Below are 26,054 nucleotides of genomic sequence, written 5' to 3'. Positions count from 1 at the left end.
ACTGTCTCCACTGCAACAGGCAACAGCAAAATTATCTGCTCTGTTTTTTTCAGCTTCCTGGTACTGTTCTTCTGCCAAGCCTACTGGGGGTCTCCTCTGCACATGCACAGTTCTAACAGTCAGCCAACGATTTGGGCATAATTTATGTGCAGGTTTTGGAGTTCATTCCCTTCTGTGGCTCCCTCTTACCTGGTTTTCCTCTGCCTAGCCTGTTCTTCCAGCTTTAAACTTGTCCTCTAACACCTCTAAATCTTGTAAGGCTCAGGTTCTCTGATGCCCTATGCAGCACATGAATTGGGGAATGCCTTCAGGCAAAAATCTGCATTCTTAAATCTTTCCCCTTGTTGCTGCCTTTCAGGAGTAAACTGCCATTTTCTTCTGTTTTGTGTCACTCTCCTGTATTTTCAAAGACTTGTTTATGTAAAAAAAAAAAAAAAAAATCTGTCCAGATTTTATAATTTCTTTCTGCAGGAGAGTTAGTTTGATCAAGTGATTCCATTAAATCCAACAGTATTTATTTTAAAGTAATAATTTAGCACCTACTATATGCCAAACACTGTGCAAAATGCTACATGCATACATCCCTATCTTCAAGGATACCATCTTTTGTTGACTAACATATATTTTACATACATACTTTATACATATATAAATAATGCATATATTCATGAGTAAATAAATGAAAATAGTTTTCTTACTTTTCTACTGCAGATCGTTTCTGTGACTTGCTCTTGTAATTTAATGCCATCTTAGTTTCCATTCCCGTGTAGATAGCAACTCCTGCAAAACAAAACAGTCTTTTAAAATAATCCTCTGGCATATTTCAAAAGGCAGATTTCCTCACTAGCATGAAAGGAAATGTACTGTCTGGTTATTTTTACAATTTGCCTTTAAGTCTTTTAGAATGTTTTAAAAGGTCTTCCAAGTCCAATTTTGGGGAACTCCAGTCACTCAACCTGCTGGACGGGGAAGGCATTAAGGCTCTGTTTCTGAGTTATAATTACTATATCTGAATGAAAGAGATATTATTAGAGTTGAAAGTGATGGAGGAAAAGGATTTGGAAAGGCAAAGATAGCAGGGAAGGCCATTAAAGATAGAGCAAACACTGTTAACAATGACAGAAATGGAAAAGCACTTTGAACAATGCGGTCAGAGTTTGAAAGGCTCTAAATGCCAGAATCTGGGGTTGAGACATAATTTTCTACCCCTGGAGAGATAATATGGAAACCTGTTAGAATAAATGAAGTAAACATAAGGAAAGTGCTATTTTAAACATGAGTACCTATGTGAATGACTGAGATGAGCAAGAATGACAGTAATAACAGTCTAAAATTGGAGAGTGAATGAAATTAGGTAAGACCAGATTTATAAAAGACTTTGGAGTCTGACCTTAATTTGAGTCCTACCTCTGCCACTTAATTAGTTCTGTATCCTCGGGCAAGTTATTTAATCTAAGTCTCATTTTTCCCATCTTTAAATAGGAAAAAATACCTCAGAACTGTTGTGAGATTTGTATGACAAAATAGCAAAATGTCTAGAAACAGAGAGATGATTGATCGATAAATATTCACATCCATCCTTAGTGAAATTTGAGAAGTAGTGTAGGATTCATGATGCTCTTTCTAAAAATTTGTCCTGGAATTTTCACTAGCATTCTTTAGAGGCAGGGATTATAACTCAGATGACAAAAACCAGTGAAACTACAGAAATGTGAGAAATCAGCCAGAATGATATGCCAGAGAGAGATGGTGCTGAGGCAGACTACAGTAGAACCCAGCTAAAGGCATTCAAAAATATACATTTTATTTTACGAATGTGAAAGGTGTTCCTGCTAGAGACATGTATTAAAATATAGCATTACATGAGAGGGTCTAAAACCTCTGGAAGTATTCTCTGGCTTTGGCATTCAGGACATGACTATGGTTTTCTTTTTTTTTAACTACAATATACATAACATACAGTTTACCATTTTTGTCATCTTAAAGTGTACAATCTGGTGACAGTACAATTGCAATGTTGTACAACCCTCACTAACTTGAGAACATTTTCATCACCCTAAAGAAAACCCTGTACCCATTAAGCAATCATTTCCCATTCTCGTCCACTCCCCAGCCCTGTGAACCACAAATCTACTGGTCTCTATGAATTTGCCTATTCTAGGTATTTCAAGTAAATGGAATCATACAATATGTAGTTTTTTGTGTCTGGCTTCTTTCATTCAGCATGTTTTCAATGTTTATCCATGTTATAGCATGCATCAGCACTTTATTTTTTATGAGTGAATAATATTTCTTTATCCAATTTGTGTATCCATTCATTAGTTGATGGGTATTTGGGCAGTTCCTACCCTTTGGCTAGAACAGTGCTGCTATGAACACCTTGTACAAGTCTTTGTTTGAACACTTACTTTCCAATTCTTTTGGGTATATATCTAGGAATAAAACTGCTAGATCATAAAACAATTCTAGGTTTAACTTTTTAAGGAACTGCCACACTATTGTTCACGGTGGCTGTGACATTTTATACTCCCACCAGCATTGTATAAGGGTTCCAAGTTCTCTACAACCTTATCAACACTTGCTATTTTTTTTTAAAGGATATGCATTTCTTTATCACAGAGCTTCATACTGAGAGATAACATACAGCACAGTTAATCCGAAAGAAGAAAATGAAGAAGAGAACCTGAAAAGCTTAAATGTTCAGTGAATAACACAGGCTGGGTAGTATATGAAAGGCCATTCCTAAAATGGGAGGATCTGGCTGACAGCTAAAGGTTATCAAGACTTTACAATTTGCTTAGATTTGACTCTGAACGTGTGAATTAATTTAGATCTTCATCACTTGCATACCATTTATTCATCTTTTTGATCCAGTCAGTATAAATTCCAATCTTATCTGCCATATAGTCTCTATGAATTTGCCTATTCTAGGCAATGAATGGATGGTTGAATGAATAGATGAAAGAATGAGTCAGTGGTTTTATTAATCCAATCTAAGAATAATCATAATGGAATTATATAGGTGGTTTATTGAATCATGTTGCCAGATTATATGGTTCTCAACCACCATTAAAAGTATTGCCAAAATTAGCTTCTTAGCAGTGTTTCACAAGTATCCACAGACAGAAAGGCAAGGTTCTAGTCTATAGGGATTCTAGTAAATAGGGATTAACAACTAAAAAATACAACACAATTTTAGTAACACAAATCTTTGTAAGAAAATTATTATAGACAATATTTGACTAAGTAAATTTTCCAACCGAAAGACCATAAATGCTATGTTTTAAAAAATACTTTATAGAGGGGCACTTGGGTGGCTCAGTCAGTTGAATGTCCAACTCTTGGTTTCAGCTCAGGTCATGATCTCGGGGTTGTGATATCAAGCCCTGTATCAGGTTCTGTGTGGGGCATGGGGCCTGTTGAAGATTCTCTCTCCCCCTCTCCCTCCACCCACCTACCCCAACTCACATGCACTCTCTCTCTCTAAAGAAAAAATATATAAAGCATAACGTGAATCTATAATTAAAAATTTTAAATATATACAAACCAAAAATTTCTTTTGTATTTTTTAACCTGGCTCCACGAAGCAAGAGACTCTCTGGCCCCAGAGGTCTAGGGGGGGGGGGAGGAAAAAAAAGCACTGAATATATTGAAAATTCAATTAAATTCTAACATGGCATTTTCAGTAGAAAATCCCTGAGCTACAGTTACAACACTGCTTCCATATAAAAGTGAAATCTCAGGTACTGTAAAGCTGTTTAGGTCAATTATGATGTTAGTGATCCTAACAACAAATACCTGCTTTGGTATTTCAGTCACTTTAATATCAGTGGTTCAGAAATAAGATTACACCTATAAATAAATTCACAAAGCCATCAGTTTCAATATTTTTAAACATAAAACACAATAAAAGATTTACCAAGGATTTAAAAATATTTAACATGATGAAACTTAAAAATTTTGAGCACGATTAAAGTTTTTAAATGGAAAATACAGAATTAAAATGCAATGTAAACATGAATTGTAGTATGATTTGTATATAAATACATCAATTCTGGATAATTAAAATTACACTAGATAATAAAACATAATGTAATGAGTTAGTACTTCCTCTATGCAAGATTGACATAACAACTTGACTACTTGCATTGCACATCCTTGGAGCACAGATCTTCTTGCTATTTGAATTTCTCTCCATAAAGGAGATATAAAATGAGAAGGAATAACGAGAAAGGAAATTGTATTTTCGTAGTGATAGCAAAATGATAAGACTCTGTTATGGATAAGTAAAAAAGCCTTAATTTTGTTGATATTCCTTATGTTTTTCTGAAGCATACATATACAGTTACCCAAATCAAACAGAATCTGAACCAAATCTGAAGATGTCTGCAAATCCAAATACTCTAAAAAAATCCAATGAACCAAGGAGGATCAGGTATTTGGGACATTGTTAACAAGTATGGTTTTATTAGATAGTCATATTTAGAGCACACTCCGTGGATAACATAGTTCTTTTTCACATGGTGTTGGTTCCAACGATGAACAGAAAAACTTTGAGCTCACATTGATATATAAAATTGGGATATAATGACAGAAAGCTTCAAATTAAAAGAATTCATCGGTTCACTCAGGTTGCGTTAGCAAAGAATATGGCTAATCTTTTTAACCATTTTAGAGGCTAGGTAACATAACTGATCTTTTGCTTTACTAGCCACAACATCTTAACAAAATTCAGATTATGTATCCACATATATATCCCACTATGTCAGTCTAGAAATCAAAATAACATCTAGTCATAGTTACTCAGGAAGAGGTCCTACACCTACAAAGACTTTGTTGAAGAGTTTATTGAATGTACTCCTATGTTAATATTTATTAAAAATGTGAATTGTGAAGTAACGTATTTTAGGTAGCTTGTTTTGGTAACTTCATTTAAAAAAATGCTCAACTCTTCATGTCAGTGATTTATTTTATGCAGCCAATACTAACTGAACACATCTCCAGAAAATTGGTGAAATCTAATTGGATTGGAAGTTCAAGGGCTAATTCCAAGATTTATTCTCAATATGGCTTTGTGGTCATGAGTAACAATGTAATCTCATACCAGCACATTTCTGAAACTCAAAGCCTTTAGGGCAGGAGTCAGAAATTAACCTGAATATTAAGGGCAAACACACTACAACAACCAACTAAACAAAAAACCAATCAAAACAGTAAATAAGAGGTTCTAGATTGGCCACTAATTATGATATTTATATCTGTCACACATTACATAAAACATTTTTTGTATTCTAGACTTTAAGTGCAGTGGGTTTAAATGTGTACACACTTGAATAAGAATGGCTGTTCCCTTTTACGTTATTACCTAATACTACCAGAGTAAGAAATACAAGTACACATATAATCTTACTAAACTATTTTGACATCATTTCATGGGATTTTTTTTTTTGTCCTTACTCACTTAGAAGATGAAATGTTAAATGTTTTTAAATTAACCCTTTCCCATGATATGCTGCTTACCTAATCTCCCTTTAACTTGACTTTAGTCCCTCTCCAATACAATTTTCATATAATAGTAGCTGGATAACGCAAATTTATTCTTACCTTACAATCTCTTCCATTTGTTGAGTTATTATCATTCGTCCCATGAATCTATCAAAGAATTCACCATGTTACGAAAAAAAACATAACAAAAACAAAAAAAAACACCCAATAATATTTACTTAGGACATCAGTTGGTGAAAATTTTTTGATAGTTTTGGCACTATTCTTATACATGAAACAAAACTGACCTTTTGTATTTGGAATGGTTCATTTTTTGTTACAAATTATATAAGTAAATACTTATCAGTCATTAAGCTTTAAAAAACTGATATTCTTGCCATCTCCACTCTAATTATGAATGAGGTAATAAATGAAAAACTGTTTTCAAAATGACAATGAAAATGTCATATATTATTATCAGTTTGGTCATCACATGCATATATTATTTAGCCAACAATGAATGCTCATATATTTCATCCTAGTTTATTAGGTCTCCTGACTAGAATCTTTCATTCACTCATTAATTGACTCATGCACACATTCATATTCACTGAACAACGACCATGTGTGAGTTAAGTGGTGAGAATAAAGTAAAAAGCAGAAACCTGTCAGTGAACTTGAGAGCTTCTTTAATTTTTGGTTGCCTGAAATTTAAAGTAAGTGGACTGTTATCATAATAGAGTTTCACAGCCCAGCCTTTCAGTTCCAACTTCTACAACCAGAACAGCTTCATAGCACACAGTCAATTCAAGCGTGCAATCACTTTCTTCAATAGTGAAGTGAATTCCATAGTGAAGCAAAGTATAGACAGAACTTACATGTTAATCGTTTCACTAAGCAAAGAAATAAGCATTCCTTTCTAAATGCTCCTACTATCCCATTTCCAGGTCATAGATGCTTGTAGACTTTGGTTTCATTGTTTCTTGCTAATCTCCTACCTCTACTTCCTTCAGCTCCCTTTATCAGGGAACAGTGCTGAAGGGTTTTTTTTTATTCTCTCCCCTTAATGGAATTTCAGATAGTCCTGATTCCAGCCTCAACTTTGGATTTAGATTCAAAGAACCAATTTAGCTATTATTTCCCTGAGTATCTTTTGGAGATGATGTCCAATTTCCCTGAGCTAAATTCCAACAAGAGACCTATTTGCCTTCATCTGTCCTATTACCCTTCATTCTAACATCGCCCTCTCTATTTATGCCAGTTCCATACTGGATTAACTTATCTTGCACTTCCCTGGCCATTTCTCCAAATTCACACTTTAACTGGATTCAAAGTGGAAATGGTTTCATTATTCTCTTTTCTGATTATAAAGACTACCTACACTGAAACACACACATTTTATAAAATGATTCAGACAGTTTTAAAAGACATCAAGAGGGAAATAAGAATCACTGCTAATTCAATTACTCAAATATAAACATTGTTAATACTTTGGATTTATCTTTTCCAGACTTTTTTCATATATATATCTTAAAAACAAAATGGAATCATACCATTAAGACTATTGGTAACATTTTCCCTCACTTAACATGTCCTGTCAAAAACAGAGATCTACATCATTATTTTTAATGGCCACATACAGCGCTGCATTTTGGGGTAACCCAATAATTTATTAATTCACTGCCAATGGAAGTGTAGGTTTTTCAACCTTACAGATAGTCTAAACAATGTAGCCCTGAACAACCTTGTGTATATATCTTTTCATATTTTCATTAGGATGCATTCCTAGGAGAATTTCATTACTTCCTTAGAGGAAATTCCTAGAAGTGCAGGTGCTGATCAGAGTTTTAAAAATTAAGGGGTGGAAAAGTAGAACTAAAGGAGCAAAGGAGCTCATCCCCCTCCCAACTCACCTCTGACCACCACCAATTTGTTCTTGGATTCTAAAAATCTGGTTTTGTTTGCATGTTTTGTTATATTCTACATGTAAGTAAAATCATATGGTAGTTGTCTTTCTCTGGCATATTTCGTTTGGCATAATGCCTCTAGAGGTCCATCTATGTTGTTGTAAATGGAAAGATCTCATTCTCTGTATGGCAGAGTGACATTCTACCCCCAATTCTTTATCCATTCATCTACCAGTAGATGCTTGGGTTGCTTCCACATCTTGGCTATTGTAAATAAAGCTGCCATAAGCTTAGGGGTGCATATATTTTTCAAATCTGTGTTTTCATTTCTTTAAATATTCAGGATTGGAATTACTGGATCATACAATATTTCTATTTTCAATTTTTTGAGGAATTACCATATAGTTTTCCACAATGGTTGCACCAAGTACATTTCTACCAACAGTGCACTAGGGGGTTCCCTTCACTTTATATCCTTGCCAACATTTGTTATGTCTTACTTTTTTGATACCAGCAATTTGGCCTGGTGTGAGGTGATACCTCATTGTGGTTTTGATTTGCATTTCCCTCATAATTAGTGAGGTTGAGCATTTTTTCATGTGTCTGTTGGCCATCTGTATGTCTTCTTTGGAAAAATGTCTATTCAGGTCCTCTACCCATTTTGTTTTTTCTTTAAATATTTATTTATTTGAAAGAGAGAGAGAGAGAACGCATGCACACACTCAAGTGGAGGGAGGAGCAGAGGGAGAGAGAGAGAATATCAAGTAGATGACCCTGCCACCTCGCCCCACCCCAGGCGAGTAAGGAGCCGCACATAGGGCTTCATCCCACAACCCATGAGATCATGATTTAAGCTGAAATCATGAGTCACATGCTCAACTGATTGAGCCACCCAGGTGCCCCTCCTCTACCTGTTTTCAATTGAAAATTTTTTTTTTTTGGTGTTGAGATGAATTAAATTCTTTATATATTTGGATATTAACCATTTACTGGGCATATCATTTACAAATATCTTCTCCCATTCACTAGGCTCCCTTTTTGTTTTGTTGATGGTTTCTTTTGTTGTGCAAAAGTTCTTTATTTGGTATAGTCCCAACAGTTTATTTTTGCTTTTGTTTCCCATGCCTAAGGAGACATATCTATAAATACACTGATAGATATGATGTCCAGGAGATTATTGTTTATATTTTCTTTTAGGAATTTTATGGTTTCAGGTCTCACATTTAGGTCTTTAATGCATTTTGAGTTTATTTTTGTGCGTGGTGTAAGAGTGACCCCATCCTAAACATTTTTTGCTCATGGCAATAAAAATTAGTCCAATGTTTCTGTAATGTGTCAAAGGCCAAATAGATTAATTTTAATCCAACAATTCTACTTCTGCAGCTCTGTCATTTTTTAGGAAATAATCCAGTACCATATACCCTACCTATACAAGTCTGCTTCTGGTTGCTGACATTCTATCACAGCTATGAGGGTGTCCAAACTGGCAACTGTTTGTAATACTGCTGTTTCTGGAACTGCCACGTGTGTCTGGGAAAATTTAAAAAAAGAAAAAAAAAAGGATTACATTGCAGTTTCAGGATCCAAATGGGACCTCAGATATCTATTTCAAATCTCTTTTCAGATTAAATCATTGTACATTGTACTTGAGATCACTTAGCTAGATAGCAGAGAAGAAAGAAGATTGGTAAATAAAAAATAGCAAAAGGAGATACTATGATTACCTGTCTATATGGGCTATTTGCATATAAAAAATTAAGTCTGTATTAACAGTCACTATTTGCTCAAAGTTTATTATAAAGCTATTTAATAGGAAAAATATTAATTTTCACTTTCATATTCTGAAAACTCAGAACAATTTAAAGGTGTCTCTTATCCAAAAAAGCACCAAAATATTAAAGGATTTTTCCTAAAAACACCTTCCATTTTTCTTTAACTTTATTAAATCACGAGGCTACACTTGAAATAAATACGTGACATTATTTCTTTTAAAAAGTTTATAATTTTTAAAAGTTTTAGTGATTTAACAAATTTCTTCCTTCGCTGATCAAACAAAGGAAAATGTCACTACAACCCAAAAACATTTGCTCACCCAGAGCAACATTATACATATGCATGTACAAACCTTCAAGTTAGTTTCTCCATCCAAACTAGCAGTCGTAACGTGACAAGAACCATCAAGTCGATCTGAGGACAGAAGCACCAAATCTGCAGGGAAAATTTCATCTTTGGCTATTCGAACAATATCACCCACCTATGAGGAATTATGGGGGAAAAGCAAATATACAGATTTTACAAGGCAGAGACTTATGTTTACTGAGTTCCAAACAGATGGCCTATCACAATATTTTAAGGTAGGAAAATAGGGTTTTAACTAAAATAGAATCAGATTAGAATTTGTGATACCAAAATATAATTGATATCCATTATTTACTGAACACATACCCGTATGTTTTTTGATCTAGTTTTTACAAGGCCACCACTTCGAACAACATAAACAGGAGCTCCATTTACTTCATTATCTGAGTTATGTCGTAACCAATCTTCATATCCCTGTAAATATCAAAAGAACAAAAAAAATACCTTATTAAATATAATTAGAAGATATTTTTATCACGAGAAGAAGAAACATAAAAACTTCCTCAAAACATTTCATTCACCAGAATTATATTAGGCTAGTTTGATGCACATACTCATAGGTATTTGACATTCATTCCTATAACAAACACTCTCTTCTGGGAAAACATTCCTGGTTTTCATAGTACTTCTCTAGGGCTTACAGAAGGCTCCTACTATGTCACCCTTATGGGCCCTTTTTTTCACCCTTCACTTTCTCACTATAGGATTTCTAACTATCTCCGTGTCTTCAAAAAACCCTGAAATTTGTATCTTTAGCCCACCTCTCTCTTCCAGACTCTAAACCTGAATATTCAACGGCATTCTTAATATCTCCATTTTGATGTGTCATAGTAAACACTTCAAAACTAAATTGATCATGTTATCCCTCCAAATCTGTTGCATTTCCAATGTTTCCCATCTTGACAAATGACATCAACATCTACTGAATTGCTCTTAGCAGAAATCTGAGGAGTCATTCTTAATTCTTACCTTTTCCTAACACCTATTCAATCTTTTGGTAACTTCTACTCCTTCTATGTAAAAAGGATATTTTCATCATAAAATATAAATTCACAAAGCATAGACGACAGAGAAAGAAATGAATAGATTTTTTTTTTAATTTTATAAATTAATTTTTATTGGTGTTCAATTTACCAACATACAGAATAACACCCAGTGCTCATCCAGTCAAGTGTACCCCTCAGTGCCCGTCACCCATTCACCCCCACCCCCCGCCCTCCTCCCCCTCCACCACCCCTAGTTCATTTCCCAGAGTTAGAAGTCTTTATGTTCTGTCTCCCTTTCTGATATTTCTCACACATTTCTTCTCCCTTCCCTTATATTCCCTTTCACTATTATTCATATTCCCCAAATGAATGAGAACATACACTGTCCTTCTCCGGTTACTGTGGCCAAGTTCAAAAAGGGTGTTGCCTGAGTTCTCCTCTGGGATTTTGATGGAATCTTGTCTCACATTTAGATCTTTCATCTATTTTGAGTTTATCTTTGTGTATGGTGCAAGAGAGTGGTCTAGTTTCGTTCTTCTGCATGTGGATGTCCAATTTTCCCAGCACCATTTATTGAAGAGAGTGTCTTTCTTCCAGTGGATCGTCTTTCCTCCTTTATCGTATATTAGTTGACCATAAAGTTCAGGGTCCACTTCTGGGTTCTCTGTTCTGTTCCATTGATCTATATGTCTGTTTTTGTGCCAGTACCACACTGTCTTGATGAACACAGCTTTGTAGTACAACCTGAAATCTGGCATTGTGATGCCCCCAGATATGGTTTTCTTTTTTAAAATTCCCCTGGCTGGCTGTTTGGGGTCTTTTCTGATTCCACACAAATCTTAAAATAATTTGTTCTAAGTCTCTGAAGAAAGTCCATGGTATTTTGATAGGGATTGCATTATACGTGTAAATTGCCCTGGGTAACATTGACATTTTCACAATATTAATTCTGCCAATCCATGAGCATGGAATATTTTTCCATCTCTTTGTGTCTTCCTCAATTTCTTTCAGAAGTGTTCTATAGTTTTTAGGGTATATTTTGAGAACCATTTGAATGGTAAATGGTTCTGCAACCTTTTATTTTCAGGTTGTAGGTGTCCTTCTGCCTAAAATGAGTCTCTTGTAGACAGCAAAGAGATGGGTCCTGCTTTTTTATACAGTCTGAAACCCTGCGCCTTTTGATGGGGTCATTAAGCCCATTCACGTTCAGAGTTACTATTGACAGATATGAGTTTAGTGTCATCATGATATCTATTTAGTCCTTGTTTTTGTGGATTGTTCCACTGAACTTCTTCTTAAAGGGGAGTTTTAAGAGTCCCCCTTAAAATTTCTTGCAGAGCTGGTTTGGAGGTCACATATTCTTTCAGTTCCTGCCTGTCTTGGAAGCTCTTTATCTCTCCTTCCATTTTGAATGAGAGCCTTGCTGGATAGAGTATTCTTGGTTGCATGTTCTTCTCATTTAGGACCCTGAATATATCCTGCCAGCCCTTTCTGGCCTGCCAGGTCTCTGTGGAGAGGTCTGCTGTTAGCCTAATATTCCTCCCCATGAAAGTCAGGGACTTCTTGTCTCTTGCTGCTTTAAGGATCTTCTCTTTATGTTTGGAATTTGCAAGCTTCACTATTAAATGTCGAGGTGTTGAACGGTTTTTATTGATTTTAGTGGGGGGATCTCTCTATTTCCTGGATCTGAATGCCTGTTTCCCTTCCCAGATTGGGAAAGTTTTCAGCTAGGATTTGTTCAAATACATATTCTGGCCCTCTGTCCCTTTCGGCGCCCTCGGGAACCCCAATTAAACGTAGGTTTTTCTTCCTTAGACTGTCATTTATTTGCCTTAATCTGTCTTCATGGTCCCTTAATTGATTGTCTCTTTTTTCCTCAGTTTCCCTCTTTGCCATTAACTTGTCTTCTATGTCACTCACTCGTTCTTCCACCTCGTTAACCCTCGTCGTTAGGACTTCTAGTTTGGATTGCATCTCATTCAATTGATTTTTAATTTCTGCCTGATTGGATCTAAATTCTGCAGTCATGAAGTCTCGTGAGTCCTTAATGCTTTTTTCTAGAGCCACCAGTAGCTGTAGAATAGTGCTTCTGAATTGGCTTTCTGACATTGAAGTGTAATCCAGATTTTGTAACTCTGTGGGAGAGAGGGCTGTTTCTGATTCTTTCTTTTGAGTTGAGGTTTTCCTTCTAGTCATTTTGCTCAGTGCAGAGTGGCCAGAAACAAGTTGTATTGGAACCCGGGGAGTATCACTGGTCCGTCCAGCTGGTCTTCTGGGGGAGGGGCCTGCTGTGCTGATTCTCAGGTGTTAGCACTTGGGGGAGCTGCTCTGCCCCTGCCTGCTGCAGGGCTCAGCGGGGGTTGTTTACCCCGTGGGGCCCCAGGAGGATCAGCCGCAGTTGCTATGGCAACTCTGGAAGCCTGGATTCAGCCTCCGCAGGAACTACGGGGCTCGGGGCTCTCGGCTCTCCGTCCGCAGGGCCTGGAGGCTCCGGGGCGGGGCCGCTGATCTGGTCAGCTCGGGGCAGGAGCGTCCTTGCTGTCCTGGGCCCTCCCGGCCTCTGCCTGTCCCGGGGGAGGCCGGATCCTGGGCTGTGTCCCGGCGCCCTGTGCTCCGGGGCCTGCGCTGTTGGATTCGCGCTCCCGCCCTGCAGCTCCCTCCCTGGAGCCGCTCCCGAGCCCCTCCGAGCTGCTCCATCCCTGCCGTGCGCGCTGCAGCCCTTAGGGAGCTCGTTGCACTCTCCGGGGGCGCAGGTGTCTGTTAGTGTCCCCGGGAGCCCGAGGGCATCCCCGCCCTCCTGGGTCCTGCTCCAACTCCCTGCGAGCCCCTTTCCGCCCGGGAAGGTTGGTGCAGCTCCTGCTTCTCCGGGACGGGGCTCTCCTGTCCTGGGGACACTCGCCCCGGCCTCAGCCCAGCTCCTCGCGGGGCCCCTCCCCCTCCGAGGCCTTTTGTCTCTTTATTTCTTTTTCCCCGTCTTCCTACCTTGATAGAAGCGCGAACTCCTCTCACTGTAGCGTTCCAGCTGGTCTCTCTTTACATCTCAGGCCGAATTCGTAGATTTTCAGGATGGTTTGAAGGTTATCTAGGTAATTTGGTGGGGACAGGCGATTTGGGGACCCTGCTCTTCCGCCATCTTGCCCCTCCTCCCCTCTGAATAGATTTTTTTTAAGGTTTTATTTATTTATTTGAGAGAGAGACAGAAATCGTGACAAGAGATAGTGAGAGGCAGCAAGAACAAGAAGAACCAGGAGAAGCGGGAGAAGCAGGCTCCCCGCTGAGCAGAGAGCACAACGACCTGGACTCTAATGGAAGGTAGACATTTAATCTACTGAAACACCCAGGTGCCCCAAAATGAACAGATTTTGAAATGAGGTCTAGTTCTTTTACTTTCTTAAACAACAGACCAACAGAAGTAATTATAGTATGTACTTTGAAAAAATATGGTAGGGCTATATGCATCATCATTAAAAAGGGGGCACAGACAAAAGAATTTCAGAAAGAATACTCTGATTAAATGTTTAAGGACTGGCAATTTTTTTAAAGTAAAAAAGACTTCTTATGCTATTTTAGAGAAAATTCAAGAATTCAGGGGTGTAGCATATGTATAGACAACAGAATGATATTCAAGAGATAGGATTAAGTGATAAAAATAAAGGTACACAATGTGTTGTGTTCTATCATATCATATATGAAAAAAATATGCCTGCCTATGTGAATATTCTGCATAAATATCAGAACTAATGTACAAATATATCAGGAGAAGAAAACAGGGGACTGGAGGGTCAATATTATATGCTATTTTGTACTGTTTCAGTTTTTGAAAACTATGTGTATCTATTACCTAAAAATATAACGCTATAAAATACAAAGCAAATATAAGGATTGCTTTGAAGGTCTATTTTTTTTTTCAGGGGGAAACCTTTTGAGAAAGCACTCTTTTTTTTTTTTTTTAAATTTTTATTTATTTATGATAGTCAGACACACACAGAGAGAGAGGCAGAGACATAGGCAGAGGGAGAAGCAGGCTCCATGCACTGGGAGCCCAACGTGGGATTCGATCCCGGGTCTCCAGGATCGCGCCCTGGGCCAAAGGCAGGCGCCAAACCGCTGCGCCACCCAGGGATCCCTTGAGAAAGCACTCTTAAGATACTTAACTTACATTGACCTCATTTAAGATGTGGCATGTCAATTTTAGAGAAATTTCAGAGTCAAAATATCTTCTGAAACTGTCAAGAAGTACAATTCCTTCCATAGTCAGATGACATTAACAGCTGAGCAACAATGATAAAAACATCATCTTTTAAATACAAATTCACAAATTCTAATCTACCCTACATATTACTGATTGCCAGATTAATGTTTCCAAAACATTGTTTTAATTCACTATCGTTTTCAAAATCCCTGAAAACTCTCAATGCTTACAGCAAAGAATCTTCCAGCCTCTTTAATTTAGTACCAATCTACATTTCCAGTATTATCTTTTAATACTTCCCTCTAGAGGGTCAAACATTTAGTCAGACATGTCATTCCCCAAAACGGGCCTTGGCTTTTCTTGCATTTAGCCTTTGCCTGAGTTGTTTGTTTCTATCTCGTCTTCTTCACCAACTGTCATTTACCAATATTCCAAACTTCCTTTTAATTATTTATTTCACAAAACCTCCCTGATTATCTAGATGAAGTGTTCCATCCTTTCTCTGAACACCTACAGCTCATTGGTTTTTACAAGTACTTTATTTAAACTGTAATTATTATTGTATTTGGTCTTACCTTTCCTACTTCACAAGTTTTAGGTTCACAGACGGTAAAGATTGATACTTACCAGAACACTATCTTACAACTAGAGAGAAGACTTAATATATATGAATGGAAGAAGCTAAAAAACAAAGTAACATCTTCGTTCATATTACAGTGTAAGTAATTGATAATAAAGCTTTTCCTATTTTGATAAAAGTGCAAAGGCTTTTTAAAAAGTGCAAAGAGAAGGAAGGAAGATTGGAACACAGCAACTTTTACTTTCATAATTTTTCCAAAATTCGTTCCACTAATCTGTAGTAATATATATATATATAAACCTGAACAGTAAACACTGGATGTTTACTGAATGAAAAAAACTTGGGAACGGTTACTGCACAAGAGGAAAGTCTGAGTTCTGAAACTGTTTCTGAAAAAGGGAGAAAATCCTTATAGATCAAATTTTCTCTTTGAAAATTATGGCCTTTCATATTTCTTCTTTTGTCTTAGTTATCAAAAAGCTCTCAAGTAAATTTAGTACTCAACTGCAATAGGCATACTAATACAGGTTTGAGGTATAATCTTCCTATTTCCTATCTTTAGATTTTACATGTTTTACTTAACTCATTTTGAAAGATAACAGGTTGTCAATTGTTATTGTCATATTAAATTCTCTCGTTGTGCAGATATAAATTTACCACTATTTATCAACTCAATTAATGGCATCATATTTCAATTAAACTCAGTCTATATTTGGCCAAATATATTTGGAAATCAGGGCAAGAAGTTTCACATTTTACATTGCTTTAGAAAATACTCAATAGGTTTATTCATTCACTTATTCATCTATCAAACATTTGTTTATTGAAGGCCCAACACGTACATGACTCATAGAGCTAAACATTCAAATGAAGGTAACAGATAAGCTATAACTATTTATTTAATAGAATAGGTAGTGACAAATGATATGAAGAAAAAAGACCAGATCATGGAATGAGAGAGGGAAATGGTGGTCAGGAAAAACCTAAGATATCAATATGAAGATGCTGCACAAGCATTTGTATATGTGTCTGGAATTCAGGGAATAGTTTCAGGATACATATTGATTTGAGAACCATCAACATATAAATGCTACTATAACCCACTAGAATAAATGAAATCACCTAAAAAGGAAAGTATATATAGAAAAGAGGTCCAAGAGACAAATATATGTTACTTCAATGAAATAAATGACACCTACAAAACCAAGTAAATATGTAACCGTATGAAGTAATTTCGATGCTTATTGAGTTGCACAAATTCTGGCCTCCAACAGAACAGTGAAAGGAAATCAAACTTCGTGAAGCAGTAGCATGATATTCTGACACACTAGATATATAACATAACTGTTAATCTATAGATTCCTCTTAACATTCTATGTAAGTAATAAACAACATACTACATCCCAGAATTACAGAATTTTTGTCAATTTTATTTCTATGCAAATTTAAATCTTATCCCTAAGTCTTATAAAATGGAAAGTTATCATATTTACAACAGAAAATTCAATTAACTTTCTTTCAAGTGGAAGGATCATTTATTTAACTGGGCCCCTGACATGATTTTTTGAGAAGTTAGAGTGACTATATACAAATGAAATTTCTTTATTTCTTACTCAGCCTGTGTATCTAATAATCTTGCTTTTCTATACCTACATTTTAGTATTAGTTCAAGATTTGGTTGAAGCTATTTCCCCTAGGGTATTACTTTATATAAAAATCAACATCACCAGGGAAAGCTGTAGAAAGTAGAGAAACACTACATAATTTTTATTAAAAATGGTCATGCCAAAAGTACATGCTCCACTACCTAGAAATATATCCTTTTTGAATTGTACTTCCTTTAAATATTGCCCAACCTACAAAGATGATTATAATAATCTGTTTTTTTTTAATCTGTTTCATATATAAATTGCCTTGTACACATAAAATGTTTGTTTTGGGTGCTTCCTAGGTGTGTCCAGGGGACAACATATTTTCACAATGGTAATTATTCCATGAGTACCTAGTAGATGGAATATAAAAGTGGTTTAACTCAGTTTAATTTTACCATATGCAATACCAAACAAATTCTTTGCTTTCTTATGGAAATTATTTTCACAATAAATGTTAGTTTGAAGTGGAAATATCTAGCAACTTCTAAATGACTTGGGGGGGAAACAGAAAGTATTTTCATACCTGCTTTATGGCAGTTACTGTTATCACAAAGAATAATGGAAGTCCACTGGTGATTGGACTGGTAGGTGTATCAATCATAAGCTAGATTTTAAACAACAAAAAAATGCAGAATATTATTATTTTCATATTGTACACGCCACACTATTAACATCTAAAATCTTATACTGGGAATTCTGAGAACACTATATAAAGTGTATATCATTGTCCAAAGTAAAAAATAATAGGAGTAGGATATCATGCTCAGAGTTTAGTTTACAGTTTCACCAAATTCACTTTGTTGGCTATTATATGAAGTTAGTAGAGTATCTTTCATACCCACAAAAATTGCCAGAATGGACTCAATCACTCTGCCTTTTAAACAGAGTACTTAAGGTCTTCCTCCTCAGTATTTGCCTAGAAGCAGAGCTATAGCTGCTCAGAGCCTCATTTTACATTTCTTTGCCTCTCCTAGTAAATGCTGAAAAGTCTGTCAGCAATTTTACCCTGGAATTCAGAACAAATTTACCACTTAAGAAGAGAGAACAAGGGATGGCACGAAGAAAAGGATTTTTTTCTACAGTGATTCTGTTACATATACAGAGCCAGAGGGGTAGAGCTCGGAAAATGATGCCATAATTATGATCTAAATCATACAACTGAGGTTTTAATAAATTGCAGGAGAAATTTTTGCAGTAATTGTTTGATTAGTTTAAAGAAATGGATCTAATGGCTTATTAATGCTCCTTTACTCTGAATAGGCCAATTAAATTAGTTCTATTCCACAGACAAGCTGAATTCCTGATCTTAGGTAGTAATTTCACAAATTATGTGGACATGGTTAGTTTAAATTCTCACTTTTCTAAGAAAACCAAGCTGATGTTCTATTGACAGAAAATCAAAAGTTCCTTCTCTGTTCTTGAAGGAAAGCGATTTTTTAAAAAAGTAAATAAATGTTTCCTTAAGCTTTAAAGTAATCAGTTGGCAAATTTTTTCTTCTTCTAAAATTCCAGGTTTTATGAGAAAAAGTTTAGAATTTACACAAAAATTCAATGCCACACTAAAAGAGACTGCTAATGCATCATCAGAAAAGAACAACCCCTTTAAAAGAAAACATTATAAAAATCATTATTTTTAAATCTTGACTTATACTCAAGTTTTATAAGCTCTTCTCTTGATACCTTGATTAGAGGGAAAAAAGCACAATGTGAAAATTAAGAAACTGTAAAAGAGTTTATAATGAATACAGATTTAAGAAAATAGTCCCCAGAATAAAAATCTATACTCATGGGGATTCTTAAAAATTACAATAAAAAAAGTAAAATAAAAATAAAATTTCAACTGAAAACAAAGGAAAAGCCAAAGAAAGATTTTTCTTGGACAAGTCGGTTCCATAGGCAAAGATGTGCCAAAAACATGTGCTGTATATTAAAAGCCAAAATATTTATGTCTTGAGGCAGAGCAACTGAAATATAAAATTTGCTTTATGGTTATTAGCACCACAGCATATCAGTGATGAAACAAAATAAAATTAATCTTAAAATTCATAAGGTTATTTTTCAGGAATCTGCATGTGGTTTAAATCATGACATTCACTGATTACAATGGGGAAGCTCTGCAGAAAAAAAAATGGTCTCAAAGTCAAATAATTTAGAATGCAATGTAACTTTTCCCTAAAGATATATTTCTAGAAATCATTCTATAAACTTAATCTATTGAATGATAAATCTTACCTGAACCAAAAATATAATAAGAAAATAAAAGTTTGCCACTCTTCTGAATTGTTCAAATAAATTTTTTGGAACAAAATTCCATACAGTATACTAAAAAAAAGAGAGAGATGGATAAATTAATATTTAAAATAACATACATTGTGTTGACGTAATAGTAAGAAAAGTAAAATCAGACTAAGTTCTTAGACAAATTATATAACTCTTGATGCTACAAATATTACCTAGCTTTTAAGAGTTTCAGAACCTTTATTCTATTCTTTTTTTCTTTCTCTTTTTATTTTTTAATTTATCCAGATTCAGCTTTATTCTGAATTAACCACCTATCAAGGATATATGTCAAAAGAGTAGAAAAAGATGAAGGAGCCAGCCAATCAAAAAAAAGTTCCCTGCCATGTGGGAGGGACAGCATATGGTTAGGAGCCCTATTTAGGGAAGGAAATGTCCAGGTCATGAATTTATAGGCAATTTTAATGTAATTAAAAAAGATAAGATAAACTGGAACCTATCCATTTTGCTACTATTAAATTCTTGAGTTTTTAGAAGTTGGAGATGGCAGATCTAAAACATTTAATAATTTATTTTGGACTCTGGTTACACAAAACTGAACTAATGTTAAAAATAAGAGCTTATAAAAATGCTGACACTAGATACAATTTGTTTTCTATTTTATTTAGCTCAGTCTCAGAAATAAAGGAAATGGTATAATTCATTATTCTTTGTTAAGCACAGAATATGGAAAAATAACCTAGTGTGTGAAAAAGATTTAAAAATACATAACTGATCACTGGTATAACGACCAAGAATATTTCATAAAGGCATGAAAATTTGTCACAATGTCAATTATTAAAGTAAGACAGTCATTAAATGACCTTAGAGTAATCTCTCTGTACCCTACTTCGTGCCTCTATGAAATGAGGATAATAAAACCGTATCATATAGGGTTATCAGAAAGTTTACATGAGCTAATATATTTATGAAGCATCTAGGACAGAAACTCACTCATACTAACCTTTATGTGTCTGTTGTTATATTATTAATCAGCACATAAGTAGGGAAAAACAGTGGAAACTTTACTTGTGTCACTAACTGCTCACTACACAACTTCATATATGAAACAGGAAAACACTTTGGAGCACTGTTACCTTATCCTATACACATTCTCTCAGTAGAATGTAAGATCCTTGAGGCTAGGAACATTGTTTTATTTACTGCTCTATCTTCAGCACTTATCCCTACTACTCCATACATAGTTGAAGATCAAAACTTAAGCAGAATATACAAATACATACATATATACATACTTAAGGTTGAAATAAATTTTTTTTCAGATAACTATACTGATGTCAGGCAATGAAGCCTTAATGGTTATTGACTAAAAGTTTCTAAAGAGGCAATTTACCTAATTTTCTCTGGTGCAAAGTAAGATGGTTCTAACTTCTGAATTTTCTTATTTGAAAAATTCACTTCTTAATCAGTTGAGACCTGAAATATCTTTTCCCATATGAAGAATTTTATAAATAGGGTTAGGTTCCCAGAAGAGCCCACAAAGGCCAGTTTGACCCATGGATATATAAAGAACAGTATAATACCTAACAACATTTCTTTCAGGTGAAATTATATTTTCAGTTCTAATCTGAAATATCTGAAACATATTTTCCTTTGGTAGTGGTACCACCAGTGACTCCAGAATCTGGGGTTGGGGATTATGTTCAGGGCTCTGGAGAGAAGAGAGGTAGATGCCTTCTAGTCACTGCTCAATGTGTACATGAGATGGTAACTTTGGGTCATATCATCTCCAGCTGACCTTAACTAGAATAAAAACACATTTGTCCCTACAGGGGTCAGAGTATTCCAGGTAACTCCCTTGGTCACCAAATCAAATACACAAAACTTCATGGGAGTCAAGTTGGCAATGTCCTAGGTTTATATCAATCTATTTAAATTGTAACAATAACAACATGTTTTGTCTTCTAGAATCTCAAAAAGAACAATTACATAAATTAAAAGTAAGGTAATTGGTTTCAGGATATTTTCTTTGGCTAGTTCAACAACACATGGAAAAACTCAGAGTAAATAAAAATTTCTTATAAAAATCAGCTTACAAATATTAGGAATTGTTGTTTCCAGGTTTTCTAAAATACAAATATATTAACAGACCGAACAAGTCTAAATTCTGTGCTTACCCTATCTTATGTAGATGAGGAACTACAGTAGAATAAACATTAAACAATATAAAAATATTCTAAGGAAAAATAATGATTATGCTTTAAAATTATTTCAGTTATTATGTAATATGGTCAACAAAAATGGAAGTATAACTTCTTTAGAGCTATGTATATGACTATACAATTGGCCTTTTTTTCCTCAAGTTCTGACATTAGTAAGAAAACCAAAACATAGTTATGAAACTAATAAATCTTTTCAAACAAGTTGAAATTTAAGATAAGTTAGTTACTATGGTAAGTTAAACAAGGAGATTGTACTTACAATGTGCAAGACACTTGTACTATAAGAGGAATAAAAAGTTTTAATATTAGGGAAATTAAGAATAAAATATCAATAGCTATATTCATAAATAAAGTAAATGAAGAAATACATAAAGAATTAAAATGAAAAGCAGTCAGTGATGGGCACCTGAGCATCTGCCTTTTGGCTCAGGTCGTGATCCTGGGTCTGGGGATCAAGTCCCACATCAGGCTCCCCAGAGGAGCCTGCTTCTCCCTCTGCCTATGTCTCTGCCTCTCTCATAAATGAATACAGTCTTAAAAAAAAATGGACACTGTCTATATAAATACCCACATTCCTGAATCTGTGGTCAAAAACATGAATTTTACATTTCCATAAAAACATGAAATCTACAATCTCTGCAGAAACATAAAATCTACATTTAAAAACATGGTTATCGGGCAGTCTGGATGGCTCAGTGGTTTAGTGGTGCCTTTGGCCCGGGGTCTGATCCTGAAGACCCGGGATCAAGTACCATGTCAGTTTCCCTGCCTGGAGCCTGCTTCTCCCTCTGCCTGTGTCTCTGCCTCTCTCTTTCTCTCTATCTCTCATGAACAAACACATAAAATCTTTAAAAAATAAAAAAAATAAAAATAAAAACATGCTTATCAACATAACATCACAGCAAAGTCAAAGTAGTTGAGAAGTTCAACATGGGCTTTTGCAATAGCAGGTAATCTGGTTTGGAAGGATACATGAGAAAGTGAGAAAGCAGTGGTGGAACAATAAGGGAGTAATGAGAGAAAGTCTTCATACGCTAAAAAAAGGGGGGGCATGGTTATGTAAATATCTACATTTTTGAAACTGTGATCAAAAACAATACTGCTGCTTAAGAATACGATCATATAAAAATATTTAATCCCAATAAAGTTTTCCAGAACACTCAGCTTTCAATACTGGCAGAGGACTAAAGTGGTCTTATAACTCCCAGCAGAAAAGTTACAAAAACCGGATTTTAAAAATGGGTCCTAGCAAGTATCCAAAATACAGATAGAAACTGGAAAAGAGTTTAATTTAAAAAATGGACAGGAAAAATGGAAGGAATATGAATTGTGAACTATGGCTTCCTACCCTGCAGACACTATTCAGCTCTCATGGTTTGTGGCAGCAAACCATAAGGGAAAACTACACTCTTACCACAAAATATGACAGAGATTTGAGTTCAGGGATGGAAAAATAGATGGAAATTTAAAGGGAAAATACTGTAGTGAAAGAACCATGCAAGGAAAATGACCAAATTCAGAATGCAAACTATCCAATCCCAGGCTGACAGCTAAACTCTGCAGCAAAAGGGAGTGAACTACTGATATGTGCAACAACAAAGATGAATCTCAGGATAACTGTTATGTGCAAAGAAACCAGACAAAGAAGACTCACACTATATGACTGTATTTATATCAAATTCTAGAAACGACAAAACTATTGTTATAGAAAGCAGATCAGTGGTTGCTAGTGCTAGAGGCATGGAGGAAGGGGACTGGTTGCTAACTTTTTAGTAATGGATATATTCTATGTCTTGATTTGTGGTGGTCACATGTTGTTACACACTTGTCAAAACTCATCAAATTGTACACTTAAAATTGGTAAATTTTACTGTATTTAAATTGTACTCAAAGTTTAAAAAAACTTTCAAGGACTTTTTAAAAAAAAGATTTTATTTTTATTATTTTTTGAGAGTGTGTGTGTGTATACATGACGTGTGTGTGTGTGTTAGTGTGAAGAGGGGTAGAGGGGGAGGGAGAGGAAGAGGGGAAGAATACCAAGCAGACTCTGCACCAAGTGCTGAGTCCAATGCAGGGCTCCATCCCATGACCCCAAGACCCTGACCTGAGCCAAAACTAAGAGTCAGACACTCAACCAACTGAGCCACCCAGGTACCCCTCAAGAAGGACTTTTATTTCTTGCATAATTTACTAAGAACTGTGTCATTAATCTAAAGCTCTTCTATTACCCTAGATTCTAATAAATCTACTTCCTGCACTCTGCTTTACAACCACTGTCCAAAATGACAGATGTCACTAATAGGTATGTTGCATATGTAAATAATGTGAAAGATGAAAAAAGGGCAGAACAAAGAAAGCTTGGCCTAAGACAATATCCTTGGAAAGATGAGATTAGGACTTCAGAGAAAAAATTAGCCATTCTGGAAGGGAGAGGAGGACAATACAAAGATGTTTCTTAAGCAACAGCAATGATCTAAGGAGAACTTTACCCTCAGTCTCTGATTCATATTCTCTCTAACTGTACTGTCCAACAGGTAACCACTAATTGCATATGGCTAACATTTAATTTAAAGTAAATTAAAATTTCATTAAAAATTAGGTTCTTGGGCAGCCCAGGTGGCTCAGTGGTTTAGCACCACCTCCAGCCCAGGGCATGATCCTGGAGACCCAGAATTGAGTCCGGTGTCGGGCTCCCTGCATGGAGTCTACTTCTCCCTCTGCCTGTGCCTCTGCCTTTCTCTCCCTCGCTCTGTGTCTCTCGTGAATAAATAAATAAAATCTAAAAAAAAAAAAAAAATTAGGTTCTTCAGTTGCATTAGCCACATTTCAAGGTCTAACTAGCCCTATATAGTTACTGGCTATCATAGCAGACAGCACAGAAAATGTTTCCTCTAGCAGGAGAGAAAATTAATTCTATTGGGACAGTATTACTCCGTAATTTTCAGTTAAACTAAGACATCTTAAAAATATCATAGAGAAAAAAATGAAATGAGGAAAAATATGTGAGCGAAGCAGTACCTTGGTACTATAAAATGTTTACAGAGAAGTAGTAAAATTGGAGGAAGTCAGGCTTTAAAGTCACATAGAACTGAGTTCAAACTCCAATCTTGTGACTTACTAATATGCAACCCTAGGTAAATTATTTCCCAATGCTTTAATTGAAGAAGCAAATATAATCTTAACACTTTATAAAAGCTACCTCAGAGTTCTAAGAATTAAATAATATGAGATGATGTACCTAATACAGTACCTGGAACACCGTATAAATACTAGTTCCTCAGTTTAATTGCAACTAAGGATAATTTTTGGCATGCTAGTTATCTGGTATTAGCAATTGGCAACTCCTTTTATTCTACAGTTCACAATTTTGGTTAAGATAAATTTGCCAACCACAATTCCCTTGAATTTTTAAGGATATAAATGTATACTAGATACATAAATCACTTTTCAAAACAAAATGGAACATACCTATAGTTTTAATATTGTGTTCATGCTTACCTTAGATGAAATGATCCGGTTATCTATAAATTTCTGAGGTGTGTAAAGGCCATTCTGAGGAAACCTGTTGGCTATGTAAATAGTTCTTGTGTCACTTTGATGTGGTGGGTCAAAACCCTAAGACCAAGCGAAAGAAAAATATTGATCAACAAGGTTAGTTATGATTCTTTACTGGTGATTTTATTTAACTAATCAGATTGTACATATTATTACTGGACTTGAACTGGCTCAATCTATCTAATCAGAGCTATCTAAGAGCTCTAATCTATCTAAGCAGAGTTAAGCCATATATATTTTTCTTTCTCAGGTAAACTAGTGTATTATCTTCAAGTATAAATTAACTAGATAATACATCTGGTAACAAAAAATAATCTATACTCTGTTAGAAATGTTATCAAAAGGGGGAAAAAATCATGCAGAGGATCTACAGAAGCATTTGAGGCCAAAATTTAATTCTTGTGGGTTCCATGTCTTTCTTAAGATGGATTCCTACTAAGTGATGTGGAAATCCTGTGTAGCAATGGCCTAGTCAGCACCTACCATATTTGATGACAAAAGTTTATTATTTTATTTCTTCCACACCCAGATCAACTTGGGTTTCAAAGAGCTTTGATCCCACAGGACTCACAATGCATTGGATAGGGTCTCGCTAAGATTCATTCCATACAAAAAAAAAAAAAAAAGGATTCATTCCATACAATCATCTCTTTGTGCTAGTCATACTATTAACCAAATTCCTGAACTATGGATATAGAATTCTGGCCTGATAATTGGGAAACCATCTCTCAAGGTACATTTAGTAATGATATCCAGTGTAAAAGTTTTCACTGGAACAAGAATACTGTTACTCCATTCCCACAGTATTTTCCTTTTCAGGTGGCAAGTGAATCTTCAATACTCCTTTGACAGATCTTGGAGATACTTTGACAGGCTGAAAGTAACCACCAAAAGCAAGGCCTTTTGGGGGGCTTCTATCTGGTAATGATTTGAAATTTCTCCGATTTTCATTTTTTTTTTTCATGGTGGTCAATAGCTATTTACTATGGCTACTAAATTATTAAAAAGTTAACTAAAGTTGGTATTCTTAATATAATGATCCACTTGTAGATATTAAGGACTCTACTTTAGTAATCGACTAAGTGATGTGACTGCCATT

General features: G+C 35.4%; 1 protein-coding gene across 2 annotated transcripts in view; it reads right to left on the bottom strand.

The window, feature by feature from the left end:
• ATP11B (ATPase phospholipid transporting 11B (putative)) overlaps positions 1-26,054 on the bottom strand; it is a 119,108-nt gene that overhangs the window by 67,407 nt on the left and 25,647 nt on the right. For both annotated transcript variants that reach the window (XM_055307881.1, XM_055307882.1), the window contains 9 exons: positions 24,899-25,015; positions 19,173-19,262; positions 17,464-17,544; positions 9,837-9,944; positions 9,517-9,645; positions 8,818-8,921; positions 5,605-5,652; positions 3,548-3,612; positions 699-780 (listed from right to left, as the gene is read on the bottom strand). In XM_055307881.1, the coding sequence (XP_055163856.1) occupies positions 699-780; positions 3,548-3,612; positions 5,605-5,652; positions 8,818-8,921; positions 9,517-9,645; positions 9,837-9,944; positions 17,464-17,544; positions 19,173-19,262; positions 24,899-25,015 (824 nt within the window). The remainder of the gene's footprint in view (positions 1-698; positions 781-3,547; positions 3,613-5,604; positions 5,653-8,817; positions 8,922-9,516; positions 9,646-9,836; positions 9,945-17,463; positions 17,545-19,172; positions 19,263-24,898; positions 25,016-26,054) is intronic.

Source organism: Nyctereutes procyonoides, unplaced genomic scaffold (assembly GCF_905146905.1).
Source record: "Nyctereutes procyonoides isolate TBG_1078 unplaced genomic scaffold, NYPRO_anot_genome, whole genome shotgun sequence".
Classification (NCBI taxonomy): Eukaryota; Metazoa; Chordata; class Mammalia; order Carnivora; family Canidae; genus Nyctereutes; species Nyctereutes procyonoides.
Note: the sequence above shows the minus strand (reverse complement) of the source record. Positions and strands in the feature narration are given on the sequence as shown.